General features: G+C 47.4%; 1 protein-coding gene across 1 annotated transcript; it reads left to right on the forward strand.

Moving 5' to 3' along the window:
- Positions 390 to 24039, forward strand: LOC109824762. Its single transcript, XM_020391406.1, has 3 exons — positions 390 to 862; positions 23441 to 23579; positions 23661 to 24039. Exons 1-3 carry the CDS (start codon positions 527 to 529, stop codon positions 23843 to 23845), a joined length of 660 nt encoding a protein of 219 aa, XP_020246995.1. The 5' UTR covers positions 390 to 526; the 3' UTR covers positions 23846 to 24039.

The following is a 24246-nucleotide window of genomic DNA, read 5'->3' on the forward strand; positions in this document are numbered from 1 at the left end:
ATAAGCATATAAAAGTATTTAAAAAGTTCATAAAACTCCCTTGTATGTGAGGATGAGAGATTGAGAGACGAGAGTTGAGTGGTTCCTCTTGTAGTTCTCCCTGATACATAGTGGATTTCTCATATTGTTGCCTGTGGACATAGGTCAAAGTTGGTCGACCAAACCACGTAAATCTCGATGTTCTTTCTTCTTGATTGTGGTTATTTTATATCTTACTGATTATAGGTTGGCTTCCAAGTTGCGTAAATCATAGAAGGCGGGGAGACTAAAATTTCCCAACACCTTGTTCAGTTTTATTATTCTATTTTTCCTCGCATTGTGAAACTTTTATGCATTTTTCATGTTTTCCACTTTTTTGGGCTAACATTGGCTGGTTTTTGTTTTGGAGGAAAAAAATCTAAGAGATGCTGACTATATTTGACAAGTTATCAGCAATGCTCAGCCACCCATATTGTGCTAATTGCCTCCTTGCCTGATCTAAACAAAAAGTGCGAAGGCCACAAAGCAAGCAAACCCCTCAAATGCAATGAGTGCTTCTTGCAAAGTGCCTTCCTCTATCCTCTCTCATCTTCACAACCCCAGGCCCCAGATTCATCTGAGTACAAAATCAGCAGCAAGCAAAATCATCGGCAGGAGCAGGAGGAGCTTGCTGCTGCTCTCATTACCTCTGTCCACCGTCATCATCTCTCCGGCTGTTTTCGCTGATGCTGACGGGTCTGTCTTCGATCCTGTCACCACCCCAGAGAAGAGGGCCAGTGATGAGATCTCCCGTCGAGTGTCTGAGGCTGTGAGGTTGCTGGATGTGGCCAGAGAGTTGCAGGCCAGAGGAGAGTTTGCTCAGGCATTGGACTACTTCACTCAGGTAACAAAAAAATGGTTGCAAAATCTTTATAATTTCAAATTTATACATATACCGTTGTGTACGTTTCTTAATATAAAACTCTTAGTGGATATCGATAAGGCTAAGTTTCGTTGTGCAAGTGTTAACATTATCTGATTTCAATTTAATCCTGTATTAGTTATGCTTGGGTTTGAGCTTATGCTTGGAATAGGACCTTGGACATTAATTGATAATCCTTTGACTAGTACAGCGTTCTATTTAGGGACCCCGTCAGCAAAAATTAACTTGAGAGAATCAGTTACTGAAACGTTAATTGCGGATAGTCCCCCGTACTACCGCCCAATTGCAGATAGACCCCATGTAGTTCCTATTGTTGCAGATAGATCTCCTGAGTGAATTTTTTTGACTCTTTAAGATTGTTCTTTGGTAGCAAACAGACCTCCTGAGGGTAAAACAGAGAAAATTATTCACTCGGGGTTCTATCCGCAATTGAGCACTACACAGGGTCCTGTCAGCAATTGACCCTCTTGCTAGAAAGCTATAATTCTTGGACCAAAGTATGTCAAACTTTGTTGTAGTTGCCGTGTTCTAGGAAACACAACAACTACAATTTGAAGGAAAAGGTGTTAGCCTAACAAAACAAACCATGGGGCCCACAAAGGTGGGTCCCACAAAGAAAAATGAGATTTCGGTGACGTTTTCTTTGAAGAATGAAAAAGGTGGAGGGTCCCACCGGGTCCCATAAATATTTTATTATTAGTGACGGGTCCCACAGATAATATTATATTTGTGCATAGTGTTTTCTCAAACACTATAAATAGGGCCCTAAACTCTTAAGGAAATCTTATCCCAGAAACAACTCCTCTTATAGAAAGAGTAAGAGAAAACAAATAGAGAGTTTGTGAGAGTTCTTGGAGTGTATCTGATCAAGAGAGGGTGTTCTCTTGGATTAATTCTTTTGGGATATAAAAGAATTTGGCGTCGTCGTTGTACCGTGGAGTAGCTCCGAAGGAGTGAACCACATATATCTGTGAGTACTCTGGTTGATCTTGTGCCTTTATTTTGTGTATTGCGTCGGCGTTATTATTGGGGTGAATCCTAACAACTGGTATCAGAGCCTGACTTAGAGTATATATATCTGCTTATCGTATGCTCTATGGCTGCCACTAAAAGTGGATCCTCCACATCAGAAAATAAGTTAGATTAATATTTACTCCTTTAAGGCATTGGACATTATAAACGTGTACGGTACTATTCACACGTATGGCACTATTCATGAATACGGTACTATTCACAAATACGGGAAAGACATAATCTTTCGCCATGGGATCTACAGTTGAAGACAACAGGCTTCGAATTGAGAAGTTCGGCGGCCAAAATTTCAGGTATTGGAGGATGCAAATAGAAGACTATTTGTACCAGAAGGATCTCTTCCTACCCCTCCAAGGAGAGGCGGGGAAACCTGAGAAGATGGACGACGATAAGTGGAAGGTGCTCGATCGTAAAGCACTTGCCACAATCAGGCTCAACCTTCACCAGCATGTGACTTACAACGTCTCGCATGCGACCACCACCAAGGAGTTGATGGAGGCCTTGGAGGCGCTGTATGAGAAGCCGTCTGTTTCAAATAAGGTGTACCTGATGAAGAAGCTATTCAATCTCAAGATGCAGCAAGGAGCTCGCGTGGCGGACTTCTTGAACGAATTTCAGGCAGTGGTGCAACAGCTTGCTGCAGTAGATCTAAAGTTCGACAACGAGATCCAAGCTCTTCTGCTACTTTCTTGTCTACCGGATTCATGAGAGAATATGGTGATGGCGGTGAGCAACGCTAATGGCAATGACAAGATGAAGCTCGACACCAGTGGTTGGGGCAATTCTGGATGAAGAATCTCGCCGCAAAGTCTTAGGAGTTGAGACCTCTAGCAGTGGGAGTGCTCTACATGTCGAGGCATGAGGGCGTGCACAGAAGAAGGGTAAGGGACGACGAGGCCAATCAAAATCCAGAGGGAAGTCTAAAGGGCCTAACCCGAATGGTTACGGTGAAGGGAAGTGCTTCAGATGCGGAAAGAAGGGCCACTTTGCACGGGACTGCAGAGTTATTGTTTCAGCATCAGCAGGGGATGATCGGGCTGACGGTGCAGCCAATCTCATGCACGAGACAGATTCGGATGCACTTCTCCTATCCCTAGAAGACAAAAGTGATGCGTGGGTCATTGACTCTGGTGCATCTTTCCATACAACCTCACAACAAAAGCTGCTTTCATCGTTCGTGAAGAAGGACTTGGGGACAGTCTATCTTGGCGACGATCAACCTTGCAAGGTTTCCGGGAAGGGAAATTGTACCCTCAAGATGGAGTGTGGGACCACCTTGACACTGAACGATGTTCGGCATGTACCGGATCTCAGGTGAAATCTTATATCAGTCAGGCAACTGACTGACTCCGGTTACAGAGTATCCTTCGAGCAGAGAAGCTGGAAGGTGTCCAAGGGTGCCCTGGTGGTGGCACACGGCAAACGCGAGGGGTCTCTCTACATCGCCAACGGGAAGATCGACCACTTGCTTGCCGCAGGACAAGCATCATCATCATCATCCGTCGACTGCATGACTTGGCATCGACGACTTGGCCACATGAGCGAGAAGGGGATGCAGATTATGGCCGCGGGAGAGAGGCTTCCGGGTCTGAACAAGATCGATCTGACTTTCTGTGAGGACTGCATCCTAGGCAAACAAAAGAAGGTGAGCTTCAACAAGACCAGACCGACTCCAAAACTGCAGAAATTAGAGTTGGTGCACACCGACGTGTGGGGACCTGCGCAAGTCTCATCTGTTGGTAACTCTTTTTACTTTGTCACTTTTATTGATGATGCTACGAGAAAACTATGGGTGTTCTTCTTAAAGCACAAGTCAGATGTTTTCATCATCTTCAAGAAGTGGCTTGCCTGTTGTTCGCGGGAAAAACCGTTGCTTTCTTCATTAATGAGATAATTGTCATCTTGAGTTACAACTTTTTGAGTACAAAAGATCGCGGTCTTTATAGATACCGGTTTACAGACCTAAATCACAAGAAAATAAAGGAAAAATTTACAACTCTCCTCTGTGAACAAATCACGCAGCCTCCTGTATTTGCCGGTCGCTTGCTTTGGTGCGGTTCTTTGCGCTTGCGCCGGGCGTGTTGTTTGCCGGTGGACCATCCGCGCGATCTAGATCCGGTCGCGATCTACGCAGTACGACAGGGTATTATTCCACGAAGGAAATAATAGCCGGGAAGGGGATTTGATTCCCAAGCGCAACATCGCCTCAAGCTCTCGGGATCTAAGACGCAAGCCTAGATCCGGAGTTCGTACGGCGTAGATCTGAGATCTGGTCCTCTCGAATACCTGCGCTTATTTGGCGATTGACGTCGTGCGAGCACCAGATCTGGTATGAGCAATCGTTGAAGTCCTAAGTTTGAATCTTGTTTGGATATGAGTCTCGAGTTCGAGGCTAGGGCCTTCACCTCTCGCAAGCATTTCCATATCTTCAAATGAACAACCCCCCTCTACTATTTATAAGCCAAGGCGTCACTGTGCCCGTGTGCACGGTTGGCCGACCGCCGCTAGGTGGCCAGCCACCTCAAAGGTGGCTCGGGCTCATGCCGATAGCCACCCTGAGGTGGCTCGCGGCCACGCGCCACTGGGGGTGCGCTGCGGCTGCCAGAGCTAAACCCCAGGGGGCCTCGGCCTTTGGCCGAGCCACCCTGGATGGTGGCTCGGCCTTTGCGCCGAGCCGACCCTTTGCGGGGTGGCTCGGCCTTGGGCCGACCACCCTGAGGGTGGCTTCGGCTTGGCCGAGCCTCATGTCCCCGTGCTCGGCGCGGCCCGGCGCGCCTGAGCTGCTCGGGCCTGTGGCCGAGCCACCTGAGGTGGCTCGGCCATCCGAGCACGCTCAGGCGTCGGCAGCCCCCGCGCTTGCGGCCTTGGCGGAGCCCCTTGAGGTGCGCTCGGTTTCGGCCCCGAGCCCTCCGTCGTGTTGTTCGTTTCGCTGTCATTTTTCGATTGTCCGGTTCATCCGCCCTTCGTTGCTTGATCTGCGACTTGATTCGGTTGTGTTATCTGTTGCTGTGGTTGTTAGACGTGGAAACTGACTCGTTTGGACTTGATTCCAGATTTTGGGCAGTAATCCGCGAATCCTGATTAGGCAGTAAATCCATAATCTGAATCTGACGTCCGAAACTTTGATCTTGATTTCGATTCGTGATTCGTTCGAGTCCGTCTCGGGATAGACTCGTTGAGCGTCTTTCGAATACTTGGCTTGATCCCGCACGCCGAATGGATGTAATTCCGTTGCTTTGAGTGCGATCGTCGATCTCTGTCGCCTCGTTGGTTTGTCGTTTGTGCCCCGAGCTATGCTAGGGCGCACGCTTATAAGCAATTTTATATGCCTACGATACCCCCTCCAAAGTAAAATTTCAAGTCTCGTTCTTTTATAGAAGAGTCTGGTGATATCTTTTGATATGATTGCTCCCTACCTTTTTCAGTCGGATATAACGGACTCCGTGGAATGGCCTTTCTGTTCTTGACTCCTCAATCTACCAGGCTTTCGGTGGCTTTGTCGAACAGTCTGTAAGAGTCCGGTGCTGCATTTATGTCTGAGCCGTGTTGTCGGAGATTTTTGAACTTGAAGCTCGATCCTGATTTTTGATCTTCAGCGCTGCTAGAATATGACCATCGATGCTGCCGTCGCAGTTTTTATTGCTGCAACGCGTTGTCCGGCGTGTGTTGTTGAGTTAATCGGCTTAAGAATATTTTTTAGAAAAAATTACTCTCCAGAACTTCTCACTAACAATAGGGATATAGTTATACTGCTTATACCTTTATTGGAGTATTAAGAAGCTAGTTTATATCGTATACTTTTCGGAGTAAGAGGAGCAGTTTATTACTGCGTATACTTTTCTCGGAGTGTTTAAGAAGCTCAGTTTATATACTCGTTATTACTTTCTCGGAGTATTCATTCTTTTCGGTTGCAACGCATTTGATTGGCCGTCACACGACGGGTTACGCTGTGCTTGTCCGTGCTGTTAGACGCTTAGATTTTTGGACCGTCGTACGTTGAACTTTGTTGCTCGCGGCAACACGTGGACTGGCGTTGACCTAGGGTTATGGGTTGACTGGCATTAACAAGGCCTGTCTGGTTTGCGAATTTTTGCTCGCCAACGCGTTGACTCGCCTCGCTTGACACTAGGGTTTATGCGTTGACCTGGCATGTAACCCTAAAGCGGTTTCGAATTTTTTGCTCGCCAACAGCGTTTTGACTGGCGTTACCTAAGCGTTACGCGCTTGTCCTGGCGTATGCCGCTGGGGTTTTGACCGTTCGTACGTTGACTTTTGCATCGCAACGCCGTTGACTGGCGGTTGACCTAAGGTCTTACGCACGTTGTCTGGCGTAGACCTAGGCTTTTGAAAGCGTCGTATGTTAGGCTCAGGTCACTTGAGAACCAACTAAAGAAGCGGGCTGATGCGTCAGTGACTGTCGTATTTAATTAGGCGATTTTTGTGCAAATCCTTCAGCCATCAACGGGTTTGATGCGCTCTTTTGCACCGACTACCCGTTTGAGTCGGGCTAGCATGCCCGGATTGTTTAAGCGCGTTCCGCATGTACGCTTACGCTAAAGAGTTAACCCTTTTAAGTGCTACGATTATTGAATACGTAAGACTCTCGTCTTTCTTAGCCGACGATGACATACCCGAGCGACTGCGTGTTAGGCGTTGACTTAGGATTTTGGCAACCCCAAGGCCTTTAACGGATTTGATTACCTTTACCGCTACCGTTTGAGTCGGGCTAGCATGCGAGATAGACGAATTTCCGTTCCGGCATGAACGTTGTGCTAAGAGCCAGTGAATTCTCTTAAGAAACTTTGTGCTATGATGTTGAATACATCATGGCTTTACCATTGCTTATCGGAATAGGCTACCGCAGGCATGTGTATTAGAACGTTGAACTTATCCTATTTAAGGCCTTCGTGGAATGAGATACCCAGATCGAACTCTGGTGTCTTTTCATCGGTATAAAGCTAAACTGGGACAACAGTGTTAGGTGTCGACGATAATCCTTTCTCTTAGGATTTCGGATACATTCCCCATGCGTGTAAGGCCAATGGTATTTTTGTTATTAATAACAACCTGCCACAATGTTGAATAATGTGGACGGATGTGTACTTCTTCATCTACAGCGTTAAGAACAACGGGCAGCGCAGGTTATGCGCAGCGCATTATCCTTATTTAGGTTTCAGGATAGAATACCCAGAATCGAACCTGCTGTCTTTTTGTACGCGAAAAAGACTAACCGGCAGCGCGTGTTTAGGCGCAGACTTTCCCTGCTAGGATTCGGGATAAACTTCCTAACCTGTGAGCCATAAAAAAGATTTGGATTTGAAAAAGTGAGGTCCTTCTCTTGGGCAAAGACGAACACCGAAATGGGAGAGAGAATACTTTTTGGAAGGAGATTTTATATTCTATCTCCGAAAAATGAAGAAGAAGAATTTCTATATTCTTCTTCATGGAAAGCCGAGGACTCGAGGTGGCGCATCTCCACGCTCCAGAATCCGGAAAGGTGAGACTGCGACAGTGGGATCTCCACTCCGAGAATCGCAAAAGATTCGGATAAACCCTTAACTGTCGCGAAGGTTTAATTACCCGAACTAAAGATGAATTTCTCGTTTATCGAGAGTGAAACGATCCTGACTGTAGGAAGGTTTGATCGCTCGATTTGAAAGTGGACCTCTCGCTTCATTGGAGGAATCGATGAGGAGCGCTTTTGTTGTGTCCTAAGCCGTAGGAAGGTTTGACTCAAGTGGCAAGTTTTGAAGACGATCCTAACTATACGGCAAGGTTTGTGATCGCCGTTGATTTATGGACCTTCGTTGCATGTGGATGGGAAACCGAGAGGGGATTTACTGTGGTCCTCTGTAGAAGGGTTTGAGCCAAGTGGGTGTTTGGGAGACAATCCTAACTGTAGGAAGCGGTTTGATCGCCTCAAATTTGTGCGACGCTCTTTGTTTCATTGGAGGAATCGGAGGTGATTTATGTGGTCCTAACTGTAAGAGGTTACCAAAGTGGGGCTTTGATGAGACAATCCTAACTATTAGTATAGGTTTGATTGGCGCCTCTCAATTTGTGGCATCCCTGCTCGTTCATTGGGGGAATCGTCAGAGGGGATTTTGACTGTTGGTCTAACTGGTAAGAAGTGTTTTGACGAAGTGGCGTGTTTTGAGAGCAATCCTAACTGTAGGAAGGTTTGATCGCCTCAATTTGTCTGGACCTCTCGTTCATGCATGGGGGAATCGAGAGGGGATTTTGACTGTGGTCAGCTAACCTGTAAGGAAGGTTGACCATAGTGGGTACTTTACCGGTCCAGACTCTATACAGAGAGAGTGCTTTGAGTGCGCATAGACATGGTTGAGAATGGGAGTCTTATTCTTACATGCTTGGTTTTGCGGAAATCTTCCCATTACATTATTCGTCCACCCCAGTTCCTCTGCGGAATCTGTCGTTCGGACATTAATTATCAGTTAACTAACACGGGGTTATCCTTATAGAATATTAAGCTTAATATTCTCCAGCGAACTTATCCCGTTCGCAAATCAAGTCGGGAAACAGTTTTTTAGACTCATCAATACCTATTGGAGTATCAGGAGTAGTTTAACCTCTTTATACCGGTCGAGGATTGAGAAACAGTATACTCGTATACTCTTATGAGTTTTTGAGAAGCAGTTATACTACTTATACTTATCGGAGCTCTTAGGAAGCAAGTTTATACTCTTTATACCGGTCGGAGTTGCTGCCATTCTCAATTTGCCCTTAGCCTCAGCGTTATGACGCGGCTTTCAACCAATGGTCTGAATGCTATTCTTGCAGAGCAAAAGCATATTCCTTGGTGGGCAATGTAACGACCCTCCTGTGGTATGGCACAGTACTTTTGGGCCGTAGTGTTGTCAGCTCGCTCCTGATTTCGTTGATAGGTGGTAGCTTGCATCTTGTTAGCCTTCAAGCGAGGATTCGAAGATGGCGCGAACGTCTTCGTCCTTGCAAGGAAATACTCTCTTGGAGTCCCGGACCCGCAAGTCTTTTGCCTGGCCTTCGGGATTGCTTTGTGACAGCTTGATTACCAACCAGCCAGTAGCTGGCAGGTGTTTTGCCTTACCACGAGAGGCGAAGTTTGGAGTCCAGCGGATTAAACCGTCGCGTTGTTCGCTTCTCGGCCTTCTTCCTTCGGAGCAAACGTTCGGCTTGTTTCACCGCGCACCTTCAGATCCTTCAAGTGTCAGACGGTGTGTTTCCGCAATTGCGTTGCCAAACACGTCCAACGCAAGCGGTTTGTTGTGGCAGTGTTGGAGGATGCAATTCCTCTGTGATCGAGTCCGGGCAATTTCATCGCCTTGTCCGGAACCATTTTGACGAAAGGTGTCGACTAACTCCCCGTCCTTTTGGTTTTCTCGTCGAGTATGCTCCGATAGATATCTCGGCTAGTCGCTCGTCGAAGAAGTTTGTGCGAGGCAAGCATGGTTCATATCGTACCCAGCTGCGTTCACGGCTACTTGGCTTGAGGCGGTCGATACCAATTCGAAGGCTGGCTCCGGCGAAGAGTGGCCAAACTGCAATGACGCACATCAGAGGCTTCATTGCGGAGATAATACCCCAAGCGCGATTTGAAATAAAATCAAATGCCTGTAGTTGGGGGAACCCTTCCGCAGTCGAACGGTTCTCTAGATTTTGGAAGTGATATAACTGACTTCGCGCCGAGATAGGGGATCCAATTCCCATTCCTCGTGGGTACATGACAAGGAATACCTGTTTTCTATGCTCTTACTTGAGCGCGAGGATCAATGTGGTTGATTTTGCTCTCGAGATCATTTGATCATTCAAGTCTGTCACTTGTATCCTCGTTGGCATCCTCGTTATCACCCTCATGCATTGAATGGAAGGGTTATTAGGCATTGTGAGCTCCATCCCTTATCCGTGGTGCTCTTCTCCATGAACAACATGATTACGGTGACTTGGTTCAACCTTGTTGCGCTTCCCTGCAATGCCTGGATTTGTTGCTCAATGTTTTTATTTTTTTCCATCTCTCTCATGCATGCTGGGCATGGCCATCTGGCATCTTCGAACGCTGAAGCCCTTCTTCTAGCTTAGCATAGCGCTGGTTCTTCTCCTTTAGCGCAAACCTCAGCCGTCTTTCGAAAACATCTTGGCCGATTTCTTCCGCGCTTATCATGATGGACTCCGCGGGGTTGCTCCTTCGCTGGACTACGTAGGTATTGTCTCGCCGCGCATCAGCCGAGCAGGCCAGAGACAGAACTCGTATTCTACGATGTCTTCCGAATGGCAATCTTGTCGCGAACCCTACCATAAAGTTCCTCGCCGCGATGCTCCGACTGCACGGCGCCGCGTTACACGTCCGGGACGCTTCCCAGAAAACGATTTGAGATCAATCCTGGTGCTCGATGTCTCTTTGCTGGTCAATGTTGGCGGTGACACCTCGGAAATTCTCGGCGTCTTTATCCACCGTTCTTACTTTTGGGCAGGAAGGGCCTATGCTTGGTTTTGGCGTTTCGGTGCCGAAGCCTTTCGAACACTGAAATTCTCTCGGGGACTAGCCTGATGCAAGTTGCATTGAGAACAGGTACCGCCCGAATGAGCTTTTGAACTAGGGCAGCTAGTTTCTAGGCCCTTTCGAGGACTCCTCTTTCTGGCTTTTGCTCGTACCCCCAGCATGATAGTACAGCCCGTCCGTTTGAAAGTCAGAGGCAGCCTATCGTGTGTTGGCAGCGACTTCTCAGGTTATAAACGTAATCATAGCTTCAGACGAAACGTTTCCTTCTGAGGGCGAATTACCTTCTTTGGACTTCAAGGAGTCACGCGCCTCCGAGACATGCGCTCTTTTTGGGCGTGAATATCTCAGCGGGGCCCTGAACTTCAATGCGCAAAGTAAGTTGCGCTTTGGGTGGCCATGATTTCTCTGTCACGTTGAAGGGTTGCGGCGACCCCCAGCGTGTTGATTCGTCGGGGTTTTCTTAGTGGGCCGCCAAAACGTCTTGATCGGAGCTTTGCTTCGCTCATCGGGAATTGGACGGCGAGTGCAGCTCAAGACTACTTTGCTTCTTTCGGGAGGATTGCTGCATTGATCTCCCGGAGTAGCTAGGGGAATTCTCGGCGACTTAGGCTTGGTTGGCCGGAGGTTGAATTTTGGTTGGAGTGACTGCAAAGGTTGCCTCCTTAGCGCTGAATTCCGCTTTCAGACTTTGGCGCTCACCAGATTTTGCGAGTTGGTGGCGGCTTCTTGACCAACCTCTTTCTGCAACTTTCTGCGGGCTTCTTGCGGCTTGAGCCCGGTGCCTGCGCATGATCAGTGGCGCTGGCGTTTGCGAATGCGTTCCCTCGCAGCGTTGAACGTTCCGCTTTGACAGCGGACACATTGCATTGTCGGCGGCTTGGAGGAACCACCATTCATCTGTCTGTTGGAGGCTGTTTGTCCTCTTCTGTTCTTCAGATCCGTGTTTGTAGGCGGATCCCCGTCTCACAGATTCCCATGGCCTTTGCGAATCGTTTCGGCAAGGCGCTGACGTTGCCTTTGGCGGGCTCTTTTTGAGAGATGCACGCGAGCGCGGCCTCGCAAACGAAGATTTGGCCAGAGCAGATCTGACCTTGGTTGGAAGTTGGAGAGATTCTCACCCGATGCAGCTTTGGCATCAAAACAGGGCGAGATCTTCGTTGGTAGCCTCAACTTCTTCGTACCAACGAACTTTTCTCCTGGAGGAGTAACTTGGACTTCTTGGACTTGCGGGGGGAGGTAGGTCTGGGACAGGATGAAAGGTATCGCTCGAAATTGGTCTGATGCGAACTCGGTAATTCGACCTCCTGCCACAGACCGGGATTGAGATCCGCGGCTGCGACGCAGTCGATCTCGGTCGGCGAGGATCGTCGCTCCCACTGTGGTCGCACAGATTGTTCGCGGGAAACCGTTGGCTTTCTCATCTAATGAGATAGATTGTCATCGTTGAGTTAGCAACTTTTTTGAGTTTACAAAAGATGCCGGTCTTTTATAGATCGGTTAGCATAAATCAAAGAAAATAAAGAAAATTACCACTGTCCTCTGTGAACAAATGCACGAGCTCATCCTGTTTTGCGGTCGGCCTCGCTTTGGTGCGGTTTCTTTGCCTGGCGCCGGGTTGTTTGCCGTGGACCTGCACCGCGCGATCTAGATCGGTCGGATTACGCAGTATTGACGGGTATTATTTCGCACGAAGGAAATAATTGAGCCGGGAGGGATTGATTCACCAAGGAATACAATCGCTCAAGTCTCGGATTCTAAGACCGAAGCCTAGATTCCGGAGTTCGTACGCGTAGAATTGTGTAGTACTGAAGTATCTGGTCACTCATCTGATTATACCTGCCTTATTTTTGGCGTTGACTGGTTCCGTTCGAGCACCAGATCTGGATGAGGCCATATTTGTCTGTTTGAAAATGTCCTAAAGTTTGAATCTGTTTGGATATCGAGTCCTCGAGTTCAGGCAGGGCTTCGCCTCTCGCAAGATTTCGGCAACCCTTGCAAAATGAAACAACCCCTCTCCTATTTATAGCCAAAGGCGTCACTGTGCCGGTGTGCACGTGTGGCTCGACCCGTAGGTGGCCGGCCACCTGGCAAGGTGGCTGGCGCTACATGCGCAGAGCCAGCCCTGAGGTGGCTCGGCGGCACGCCCAGGGGTGCTTCGGGCTGCCGAGCCACCGCTTGGGTGGCTCGGCCTTGGCCGAGGCCACCTGCAAGGGTGGCTCGGCCTTGGCCGAGGCCACCCTGAGGTGGCTCGGCTTTGGGCTCGAGCCACCTCATATGTGGCTCGGCCGTTGGCCGAGCCACCGCTGAGGTGGCTGCGGCCCCGAGGGGTCCACCTCCAGGTGGCTTCTGGCTTGGGCTCGAGCACCTTGAAGGTGGCTCGGTTTGGCCGGAGCCACTCCGGGTGTTGTTTCGTTCGCGATCATTTTTCCATTGTCCGGTTCTGCGCTTCGTTTGTTGAATCTGGACTTGATTCCGTTGTGTTTAATGTTGTGTGGTTGATTGACCTGGAAACGAGCTCGTTGACATTGATTGACCAGATTTGGCAGTTAAGGTCCGGATGCCTGATTAGGCGTAATGCCACTTCTGAATTGCTGAAGTCCGAAACTGATCTTGATTCGATCGTGATTCGTTCGAGTGCCGCTCTCGTTGGATGACTCGTTTGACTCTTACGAATACTTGGCTTGATCCCCGCACGGCGAATTGGATGTATTCGCGTTGCTTGGCGTGCGATTCGTCGATCTTCTTTGTCGCCTCGTTTGGTTTGTCGTTTGTGCCGAGCTAATGCTAGGGGACGCTATAAGCAATTTTATATGCCTACACCTGTGTGGAGAACGAAACAGGCAATAAGCTAAAGTGCCTAAAATCTGATAATGGAGGTGAGTATTGCAGCCAGGAGTTCGAGAACTTCTGCTCATCCCACGGGATTAGAAGACTAAAGACCGTCTCAGGCACACCTCAGCACAACGGAGTGGCGGAGCGCATGAATCGTATTATCTTGGAGCGCGCCAGAAGCATGAGGATCCACTCCGGATTGCCCAAGAGCTTTTGGGCCGAAGCTGTCAATACTGCTACATACTTGATCAACCGTGGGTCATACGCGGCTCTCACTTATGGGATACCTGAAAAGGCTTGGACCGGAAAGAAGCTGAAGCTAGAGCACTTACGAGTATTTGGTTGTGACGCCTATGTCATAACCAATCCTGCAGACCAGTCAAAGCTTGATCCAAAGTCAAAGAAACTCTCTTTCATCGGCTATGGAGGAGATGAGTATGGGTACCGTTTCTGTGATCACGATGCGCGCAAGGTGGTGCGTAGTCGTGACTGTAGGCGTATAAAATTGCTTATAGGTCTCTTAGCATAGCTCGGCACAAACCGACGAACCAACGAGGCGACGAGGTTGACGAATCGCACGCAAGCAACGGAATACATCCATTCATGTGTGGAATCAAGCCAAGGGTTCGAAGAATCAACGAGTCATCCAAACAAGAGCGGACTCGGATGAATCACAACCGAATCAAGATCGGTTTCAGACTCGAACTCAGAAGTGGATTTACTGCCAAAACAGGAATCAGATTTACTGCCAAAACAGGAATCGGATTTACTGCCAAATCAGAGTCTAAGTCAACCGAAAAACGGATACAACGGACAAAACGACGAAACAGAAACGCCTAAGGGGGGCTCGGCCAAAGCCGAGCCACCCATGGGTGGCTCAGCCAAAGCCGAGCCACCCATGGGTGGCTCGGCCAAGGATTCAAACTTTAGGACTTCGAGGACTTGCTCATCCAGATCTGGTGCTCGGCGATCGTCAACGCCAAATAAGGCAAGAGTTCGAGAGGACCGGATCTCAGATCTACGCAGGCGTACTCCGGATCAAAGCTTGGTCTTTGATCCCGAGATTTGGGCGATTGTTTCCTTGGTGAACTAATCCCCCCTCGGCTATTATTTCCTTGGCGAAATAATACCCATCGTACTGCGTAGATCCAACCGGATCTAGATCGCGCGGTAGTCCACGGATAAACCCCGGCGCAGGCGAAGAACCCACAAAGCGAGTGACCGCAAAACAGGAGCTCGCGATTTGTTCGACAAATAAGGAGAAAGTTGTAATTTTTTTTATTTCTTTTTTTATTTGATTTTCGTTGTAACCGGATCTAAAAAAAGACCGGATCTTTGTAATCGATAAACTATTACAAGAATTTGCAATGGAATCAATGATGAATCTGGTGACCACAGTGGGAGCCGCCGATCTCGCTGCCGAGATCGGAGCGTCGCAGCCGCGGATCTTAATCCCGGTCGTGGAGGAGGTCGAATACGAGTTCGACCAGCAGAAGTTCGAGGAATACTTGTCGTCCTCGTCCGGATCAACCTCCCCCCGCAAGTCCAATAAGTTCTTCTCCAAGAGAAAGGCTCGTTGGTACGAAGACGTCGAAAATACCAATGAAGATCTCGCCCCGTTTGATGCCAAAGTCGCATCGGGTGAGATTCCTCCAAATCCCAACCAGGTCGGATCTGCTCTGGCCAACTCTTCTGCCGCAGGGGGCGTGGTGACTCTCTCGAAGAGAGCCCGCCAAAGGCAACGTCAACGCCTTGCGAAACAGTTCGCAAAGGCCATGGAGTCCGTTGACAGGATCCGCTACAACGCGGATCTGAAGAACAAGAGAGGCAAAAAGCCTCAACAATCAATGAATGGTGATTCATCCAAGCCGCCAACAATGGAATGGGTCTGTGTCAAACGGAACCGATCAACGCTGGAGGAGCGCATTCGCAAGCGCCGCGCACTATCAGCGCAGGCACGGGGTCAAGCTGAAGAAGCCCACCAACCAGCAAAGTTTGGAGGCCAAAGTCTGAAGCGGCGGTTCAGACCAAAGAGCGTCAACTGCAGCCGTCGAAAGTTCAACTTCCGACGAATCAATCCAAACCGCCGATGATTTCCACAACTGCTCCGGGAGACCCCGCAGGACCATCCCAGAAAAGGAAGTCAGTTTTGGAGCGCCTCGGTCCATTTCCCAAGGAGCGAGGTAAAGCTTCAATTCAGGAACGTTTGGACCCAATGAAGAAGCCACGAACGAATCAACATGCTGGGGGTCGTCGCAACCCTCAACATGACAAAGAGATCATGGCACCCAAGCGCACTACCTTGCGCATCGAAGTCCAAGAGCCCGCTAAGAACTCATGCCCAAAAAGGCATGTCTCGAGGCGCGTGACTCTTGAGGGCCCAAAGAAGGCAGTTCACTCTCAGAAGGAAACGTTATCGTCTGATGATGATTACGTTATACCTGAGAAATCGTGCTAACACACGATAGGTTGCTCCGACTTTCAAACGGACGAGCTATACTATCGTGCTAGGGGTACGAGCAAAGCTAGAAAGAGAAGTCCTCGAAGGCTAGAAACTCAGTGCCCTTATTCAAAGCTCATTCGGGCGGTACTGTCTGAGTGCAACTGCATCAAGACAGTCCCCGAGAGAGTTTCGGTGTTCGAAAGACTTAGTACCGAAACGCTAAAACCAAGGCCTAGGCGTTTCCGACGAAGAAGAACGACGGTTGAAGACGGAGAATTCCCGAGGGTCATCGCCAATATGACCAGCAAAAGGACGTCGACACAGAATAATCCCGAGTCGATTCCGGAAGTACCCTGGCGGATGACCCGTCTGCAGTCCAGAGCCATCATACGAGGAACTTATGGTAGGGTTCGGACGAGATTACCGTCAGAAGATGAAGTATCGGATTCCTGTTCTGCTGTCGCATCAGATAACACAGTATCCAGCGATGGACAACCCTGCGAGTCATTCATGATAAGCGCGGAACAAGTGTCCAAGATGCTCGAAGACGCCTTAGCTAAGCAACAGGAGAGCTTCAGGTTCGAAATGCAGATGGCCATGTAGAACATGAGAGAAATGCATGACCAGCAAATCCGAGCGCTAACGAATCAGCAAGGCGAGCCAAGTCGTCGTAACCAGGTTCATCTGGAAGATGAAGACACAAATGTGAACGAGGCTCACAATGCCAATAATCCTCCCGTCAATGCAGGGGGTGGTAACGAGAATGCTAGTCACAACACCACGCTTCCACCTCAGAATCATGCTGACGAAAACTCGGGTGAAAGTCTGAAAATCAAAAATCTCGAGAGCAAAATCAATACGTTGATTTCCGCCCAAGAGATAAAGAAGACTGGCATTCCTTGTCCCTACCCAAGAGAATGGGAATCAATCCCGTATCCGGCGAAGTTCAACTTAATCAACTTCACGCCGTTTGATGGGAAGGGTTCACCCACTCAGCATGTGATTTACTTCAAATCACATCTGGGGGTCATCTCTGGCAATGAGCCTCTGATGGTACGGTCATTCGTTAGCACTCTTCGCGGAACCGCCTTCGATTGGTATCGTCGCCTCAAGACAGGAAGCGTGAATAGCTGGGACGACATGGAGACTAAGTTCCTTGCTAACTTCTTCGACGACGACACCGAGATTTCAATTGGCACACTATTTGATGAGAAGCAGAAAAATGGTGAAACAGTTGAAAACTTCGTAAAGAGATTCCGAAACAAAGCGATGAATTGTAGGGATCCGATCAGTGAAGACTTTATCCTCGAGACTTGTCACAATAATCTTTCATTGGACATCCTCGAAGCGATGGGAACGGCACCGTCTGACACTTGAAAAGACTTGAAGGTGCGTGGTGAACAAGCCGAACGCTTCCTCCGAAGGAAGAAGGCCGAGAGGAACCGACCGATGGTTAATCCTCCGAACTCGAACTTTGCCTCTCGCGGTAAGGGCAAGGCACCTGTAGCTGCTGACGGTGCTAATCAAACGTCACAACAGCAATCCCGAAGCCAGCAAAAGACTTCGGGTCCAAGACTCCAAAAAGAGTACTCTTTCAAGGACGAAGAAGTTCCAGCCATCTTCGAATCCCTCCTTGGAAGCAACAAGATCAAGCTACCACCTATCACGAATCAGGAGGAAGCTGACAACACGACGGATCCAAAGTACTGTGCATACCACAGGAGGGTCCTTCATCCCACCAAGGATTGCTTTACTCTCAAGAATAGCATTCAGACCTTGGTTGAAGCTGGCGTTATAACGCTAAAGTAAGCCAGTTGAGAACGGCAACACTCCGATAAGTATAAGAGTATAAACTGCTTCTTAAGACTCCAAAGAGTATACGAGTATAAACTGTTTCTCAAATCTTCCAACAGGTGCAAGAGGTTAAACTGCTCCCTGCATACTCCAACATGTATATGAGTCTAAACTGTTTCATTTCTTTCATGGGAAGTTCCTAGAGAATTTTTATGTTCTTAAGGATAACCCGTTCACGTAGCTGAGAATAATGTCCGAACCAGTTCAGCAGAGGAAGCTGGGGATGGATAATTCATGTAACGGGAAGTTCCCAAAAGAAATCCATATAGTGTATTCTTAGGGATAACCCGGTCACCACAGCAAGGTAATGAATAAGAAACTCTCATTCAAATTCTCATCACTCTCATTGCTAGAGTCTGGACATAATATTCAGAATTGGTCAAACCTTTCTACAGTTAGGACCAAAACCAAAACCCCCTCTCGATTCCCCAATGAACGAGAGGTCCACAAATCGAGCGATCAAACCTTCCTATAGTTAGGATCGTCTCAAACCTCCCAATTGGTCAAACCTTCTTACAGTTAGGACCACAGTCAAAATCCCCTCTCGATTCCTCAAATGAACGAGAGGTCCACTTTCAGATCGAGCGATCAAACCTTCCTACAGTTAGGATCGTCTCAAACCTCTCGATTGGTCAAACCTTCCTACAGTTAGGACCAAAACCACGATTTACTCTCGATAAACGAGAAATTCATCTTTAGTTCGGTAATCAAACCTTCCGACAGTTAGGGTTATCCGAATCTTTTCGATTCTCTAAGTGGAGATCCCACTCTTAGTTTCACCTTTCCGGATTCTGGGGGTGGAGATCCCACTTCGAGTCTCCTTTCCAGCTGAAGATAGAATATAAAATTCTTTTTCTTTAGTGTCGGGAGATGGAATATAAAATTCTTCCTCTCCCATTTCGGGTTTATCTTTGCCCCAAGAGAAGACACCACCTTTTTCAAACTCCCAAAATCTGTGCCTCACAGGTACGTGGAAGTTTATCCCGAATCCTAAGCAGGGATAAGTCTGCGCCTAACACGCGCTGCCGGTTTAGTCTTTTTCCGTAGAAAAAGACACCAGAGTTCGATTCTGGGGTATTCTATCCTGAAACCTAAGCAAGGATAAGTCTGCGCTTAACCCGCGTTCACATATTCAACATTGTGGCAGGTTGTTATTAATAACACCAAAATTCATGCCTTACACGCATGGGGAATTTCATCCTGAATCCTAAGAAGGGATATGCCGACGCCTAACACGCGTCGCCGGTTTAGTCTTTCTCCGAAGAAAAAGACACCAGAGTTCGATTCTGGGGAATTTTATTCCGAAGCCTAAGTAGGGATAAGTCAGCGTCTAAAACACGTTGTTGGGTAGCCTATTCCCATAACAATGACGAAGTCTACATATTCCGAGTCGTAGCATCAAGTCTAAGAGAGTTCATTCTCTTAGCACAACGTTACATGCGGAACGGATTTAGACAATTCGCATGCTAGCCCGACTCAAACGGTAGTCGGTAAAGGCTAATCAAATCCGTTGAAGGCTGGGGGTTAGCCAAAAATCCCAAAGTCAACGCCTAACACGCGTCGCCGGGTAGTCTATTCCCGTGAGAAAGACGAAGTCTACATAGTCAATATCGTAGCACTAAGAGCGTTAACTCTCTTAGCACAACGTCACATGCGGAACGGATTTAGACAATCCGCATGCTAGCCCGACTCAAACGGTAGTCGGTAAAGGCTTATCAAACCCGTTGATGGCTGAGGGTTTGCCAAAAATCCTATAAATACGAGAGTCACTGACGCATCAGCTTCATTAGTTGGTCTCGTGAATTGAGCATCCAATAACATTCGAAACCCTAGGGTCAACGCCGGTCAACGCGTAACCCTAGGTCAACGCCAATCAATGCGTTGCAATGAAAGAATCAATACTCCGAAAAGTATACGAGTATAAACTGCTTCTTAATACTCCGAAATCAATGCGTTGCAATGAAAGAATCACCACTCCGAAAAGTATACGAGTATAAACTGCTTCTTAATACTCCAATAAGGTATATGAGTATAAACTATCCCCTATTTTTTGGTTGAGAAGTTCCTGGAGAATATTTTTATAAATATTCTTAAGGATAACTCAACAACACAACGCCGGACAACGCGTTGCACATAAAAACTCGACGCCAGCAATCGATGGTCAATTCTACGAGCTGAAGATCAAAAATCAGGAATGACTTCAAGGTTCAAAATTTCCGACAAACGGTCAGACAATAAATGCAGCACCGGAACCCTTACAGACATTCGACAAAGCACCGAATAGCCTGAAGGATTGGAGGAATCAAAGACAGAAGCCATTCCAAAGTCCCGTTATACCGACTGAAGGTTGGGACAATCATATCCAAAGTATTCCAGACTCTTCTATAAAAGAACGAGACTGAAATACTTTGGAGGGGGTATCTGTAGGCATATAAAATTGCTTATAGGTCCCCTAGCATAGCTCGGCACAAACCGACAAATCAAGCCAAGGGTTCGAAGAGTCAACGAGTCATCCAACCAAGGGCAGACTCGGACGAATCACGATTGAATCAAGATCAGTTTCGGACTCGAACTCAGAAGTGGATTTACTGCCTAATCAGGAATCGGATCTACTGCCAAATCAGATCAACAAATCAGAGTCTGAATCAACCGCGAGACCGGACAAAACAACGAAACCCAACACCCATGGGTGGCTCGGCCCAGTGCCGGCCACCCATGGGTGGCCGACCCAGATCTATGCACGGGCACAGTTCAGAGAGCCTATAAATAGGCTCCCCTTTGTTCATTTGAAAAGGTTGGATTTTTTAGAGGCGAAGCCCTGCTGGATTGAAGACTCAGATCTAAAAAAGATTCAAACTTTAGGACTTCGAGGACTTGCTCATCCAGATCTGGTGCTCGGCGATCGTCAACGCCAAATAAGGCAAGAGTTCGAGAGGACCGGATCTCAGATCTACGCAGGCACACTCCGGATCAAAGCTTGGTCTTTGATCCCGAGATTTGGGCGATTGTTTCCTTGGTGAACCAATCCCCCCTCGGCTATTATTTCCTTGGCGAAATAATACCCATCGTACTGCGTAGATCCGACCGGATCTAGATCGCGCGGTAGTCTACGGATAAACCCTGGCGCAGGCGAAGAACCCACAAAGCGAGTGACCGCAAAACAGGAGCTCGCGATTTGTTTGACAAATAAGGAGAAAGTTGTAATTTTTTTATTTCTTTTTTTATTTGATTTTCGTTGTAACCGGATCTAAAAAAAAGACCGGATCTTTGTAATCGATAAACTATTACAAGAATTTGCAATGGAATCAATGATGAAGAAAGCAACGATTTTCACCGCGAACAGTGACGTCGTGTTCCATGAGAATGCGGTGTACAAGACCAAAGAGGTGAGTGGGAGTCAGCTATCTCCTTCTCTTTTCCCAGATATTGCTGACAGTGAGGATGGCGGTGAGATACCAATCAGCATAGAAGACGGAGACCAAGAGAACGTGCAGGATGCACAGCAGCAGGATCCAGCAGAGCTGCCGATCGCAATTCGCAAAGCTCCAAGAAATCCAAGGATGCCAGAGAGGTACATTTCCACCATGAATTACCTTCTCCTGACTGACAATGGTGAGCCAGAGAGCTATGAGGAGGTACAGCAGACCGGCAAAGCTCGGGGCGAGTGGGAGTCTGCCATGGAGGAAGAAATGAAGTCCTTGATGAAGAATAGGACTTGGGAGCTCGTAAAGCTTCCAAGAGGGAGAAAGGCTCTTCACAATCGGTGGATTTATCGGGTCAAGGATGAAGCCGATGGACGGATACGCTACAAGGCGAGGCTTGTAGTGAAGGGCTATGAGCAGAAAGCAGGGATAGACTATTCTGACGTTTTTGCTCCCGTCATCAAGTTGACCACGATCCGAACTGTGCTGAGCATTGTAGCAGTTCGAGATCTCCATCTAGAGCAGATGGATGTGAAGATAGCATTCCTTCATGGAGATTTGGAGGAAGAGATCTATATGCATCAACCAGTGGGCTTCGAGGAAAGAGGCAAGGAGGGCCTCGTGTGTCGCCTGCTCAAAAGCTTGTATGGCCTGAAGCAAGCTCCGCGATAGTGGTACATGAAGTTCGAGAACTTTATGGAGGAGAACGATTTTCTCAAATGCGACACAGACCATTGCTGCTTCATCAAGAGATACGGTGAATCCTATGTGATACTCTTGATTTATGTTGATGACATGTTGATTGCAGGACCCGACTTAGCCCGCATCGAGGAACTTAAGGGGCGTCTCTCCGAGTGCTTCAACATGAAGGATCTGGGTCCAGCAAACCAGATTCTAGGAATGAGGATCATCAGAGACAGATCACTACGAAGGCTGAGGTTGTCTCAGAAGGCCTACATTGAGAAGATTCTTGAAAAGTTCAGCATGGAGAAAGCTAAACCAGTGGGCTCGCCGTTTGCAAGCCATTTCAAGCTATCGAAGACCCAAGCACCAGAGACTGCTGAAGAGCATGAGTTCATGGCCAACATACCATACGCATCTGTCGTCGGGAGTTTGATGTATGTGATGGTGTGCACGAGACCAGATATTTCACAAGGAGTGGGAGTTGTGAGCCGCTTTATGAGCAATCCAGGGAAACAACACTGGGGTGCGGTTAAGTGGCTTCTACGCTACTTGAGAAGCTCGTCCGACCGTTGTCTTGAGTATGGCGGGGCAGATTTACAGCTAGAGGGCTTTTGTGATGCAGACTATGCCGGGGACATAGACTCGAGAAGGAGTACGAGCGGCTACATCTTCATCTTGGGTGGTGGAGCGATAAGTTGGAGATCCAAGTTACAGGATATTGTGGCTTTGTCGACAACCGAAGCCGAGTACGTGTCTGCAGCAGAGGCAGCAAAGGAGTTGTTATGGTTAAAGCTTTTCTTCTCGAGCTTGGAGTAAGCTTTGAGAAATACTTCATCCACTGCGACAGTCAGAGTGCCATTCACTTGTCAGAGAACGACGCATTCCATGCTCGGACCAAGCATGTTGACGTGAAGCACCATGCCATACGGAGATAGCAAAGCATGAACGAGTTCAAGCTTGTGAAGATTGATACGAGGTACAATCCAGCCGATATGCTGACCAAGCCAGTTCCGCTCGAGAATGTGAGGCTGTGTGCAGCCTCATATGGCCTCCGTTGAGAATGCTGAGGGCCATGCAAGACGCCAAATATACAAGACATTCAGATGATGCAACCAAGAAGGGTGTGAAGATATGATTGATACTCAATCAAATCTTCAAGTGGGAGATTGTTAGCCTAACAAAACAAACTGTGGGGCCCACAAAGGTGGGCCCCACAAAGAAAAATGAGATTTCGGTGCCGTTTTTTTTGAAGAATGAAAAAGGTGGCGGGTCCTACCGGGTCCCATAAATATTTTATTATTAGTGGCGGGTCCCACAGATAATATTATATTTGTGCATAGTATTTTCTTAAACACTATAAATAAGGCCCTAAACTCTTAAGGAAATCTTATCCCAGAAACAACTCCTCTTATAGAAAGAGTATGAGAAAACAAAGAGAGAGTTTGTGAGAGTTCTTGGAGTGTATCTGATCAAGAGTGTGTGTTCTCTTTGATCAATTCTTTTGGGATATAAAAGAATTTGGCGGCGTCGTTGCACCGTGGAGTAGCTCCGAAGGAGTGAACCACGTATATCTGTGAGTACTCTGGTTGATCTTATTGCACCGTGGAGTAGCTCCGAAGGAGTGAACCACGTATATCTGTGAGTACTCTGGTTGATCTTGTGCCTTTATTTTGTGTATTGTGTCTCCGTTAGAGGCGTTCTTATTGGGGGTGTTTCCTATCAAAAGGTTCTAGTTTTTCCTTTTGCTCTAACATTAATACTTATTGTGTCTTCAGGTGGTTAAAGACTACAAAGACTTTGCATTCTCGGACTACGCAAGAGTAGGCAGAGCGCTGGTATTGTACGAAATTGGCAATCGAGATGAATCCATCGCGGAGATGGAAGATGTATCGATATCTCTAAAAGGATACCCAGGTAAAAAATTTCTTATACCCAGATGTTTACCTTTGAATCCTAGTAGTCATGTTAAGTAAATAATTTTTTTTTTAACTGCAGAGGTTCATGCAGCTCTTGCTGCAGCATTGTATGTAGACAAGCACGCTCCGCTGCTGGCCGAGAATCAGTTCACAATTGCGACTCTTTTGGATCCTCATTATACTGATCTTTCTTATGTGAAGGAAACCAAACATTGGCCTCCGAGTTTAGTTAGTTCATTGCAACATTTCATCACGCTGTCATAAGGGCTTTTATGTATAGTTTTGGCCATGGAATTGTATTATAGTACATGATATATACGTAGATTTTTCTATTTCTAAAGGAAAATTTAACATTTTCAATATATCTTTTTGATGTTCACCTTGTTGTTTATGGTGGATTTCAGATTGAACAGCACAGTGGATAACTTCTACACTCCATATTGCGATTTTTTGATGCATCGGTTTGATGTGCCACTAGCTTGTTAGAATATCTCGATGATTTGCAACTTTTCCAGAATTTGAAGAATATCTATTTCTATATTTTTACTCCAAAAGAAAAAAATATATGGATTTTATAACTATCTGCTATTTATTTGAACCATATTTCCAATCCGATGTCCAATGTCAAACATCAAGGTTCTTTTTCATTTTCAATCCTCGGTTAC

This window comes from Asparagus officinalis, chromosome 9 (assembly GCF_001876935.1).
Source record: "Asparagus officinalis chromosome 9, Aspof.V1, whole genome shotgun sequence".
Taxonomy (NCBI): domain Eukaryota; kingdom Viridiplantae; phylum Streptophyta; class Magnoliopsida; order Asparagales; family Asparagaceae; genus Asparagus; species Asparagus officinalis.

Excerpts from the sequence above, each read along its gene's own strand:
- LOC109824762 (XM_020391406.1), top strand. The coding sequence starts at position 527 with ATGAGTGCTTCTTGCAAAGTGCCTTCCTCTATCCTCTCTCATCTTCAC. Across the intron at positions 863-23,440 it reads CATTGGACTACTTCACTCAG|GTGGTTAAAGACTACAAAGA; the intron begins GTAACAAAAAAA and ends TTGTGTCTTCAG. Across the intron at positions 23,580-23,660 it reads ATCTCTAAAAGGATACCCAG|AGGTTCATGCAGCTCTTGCT; the intron begins GTAAAAAATTTC and ends TTTTAACTGCAG.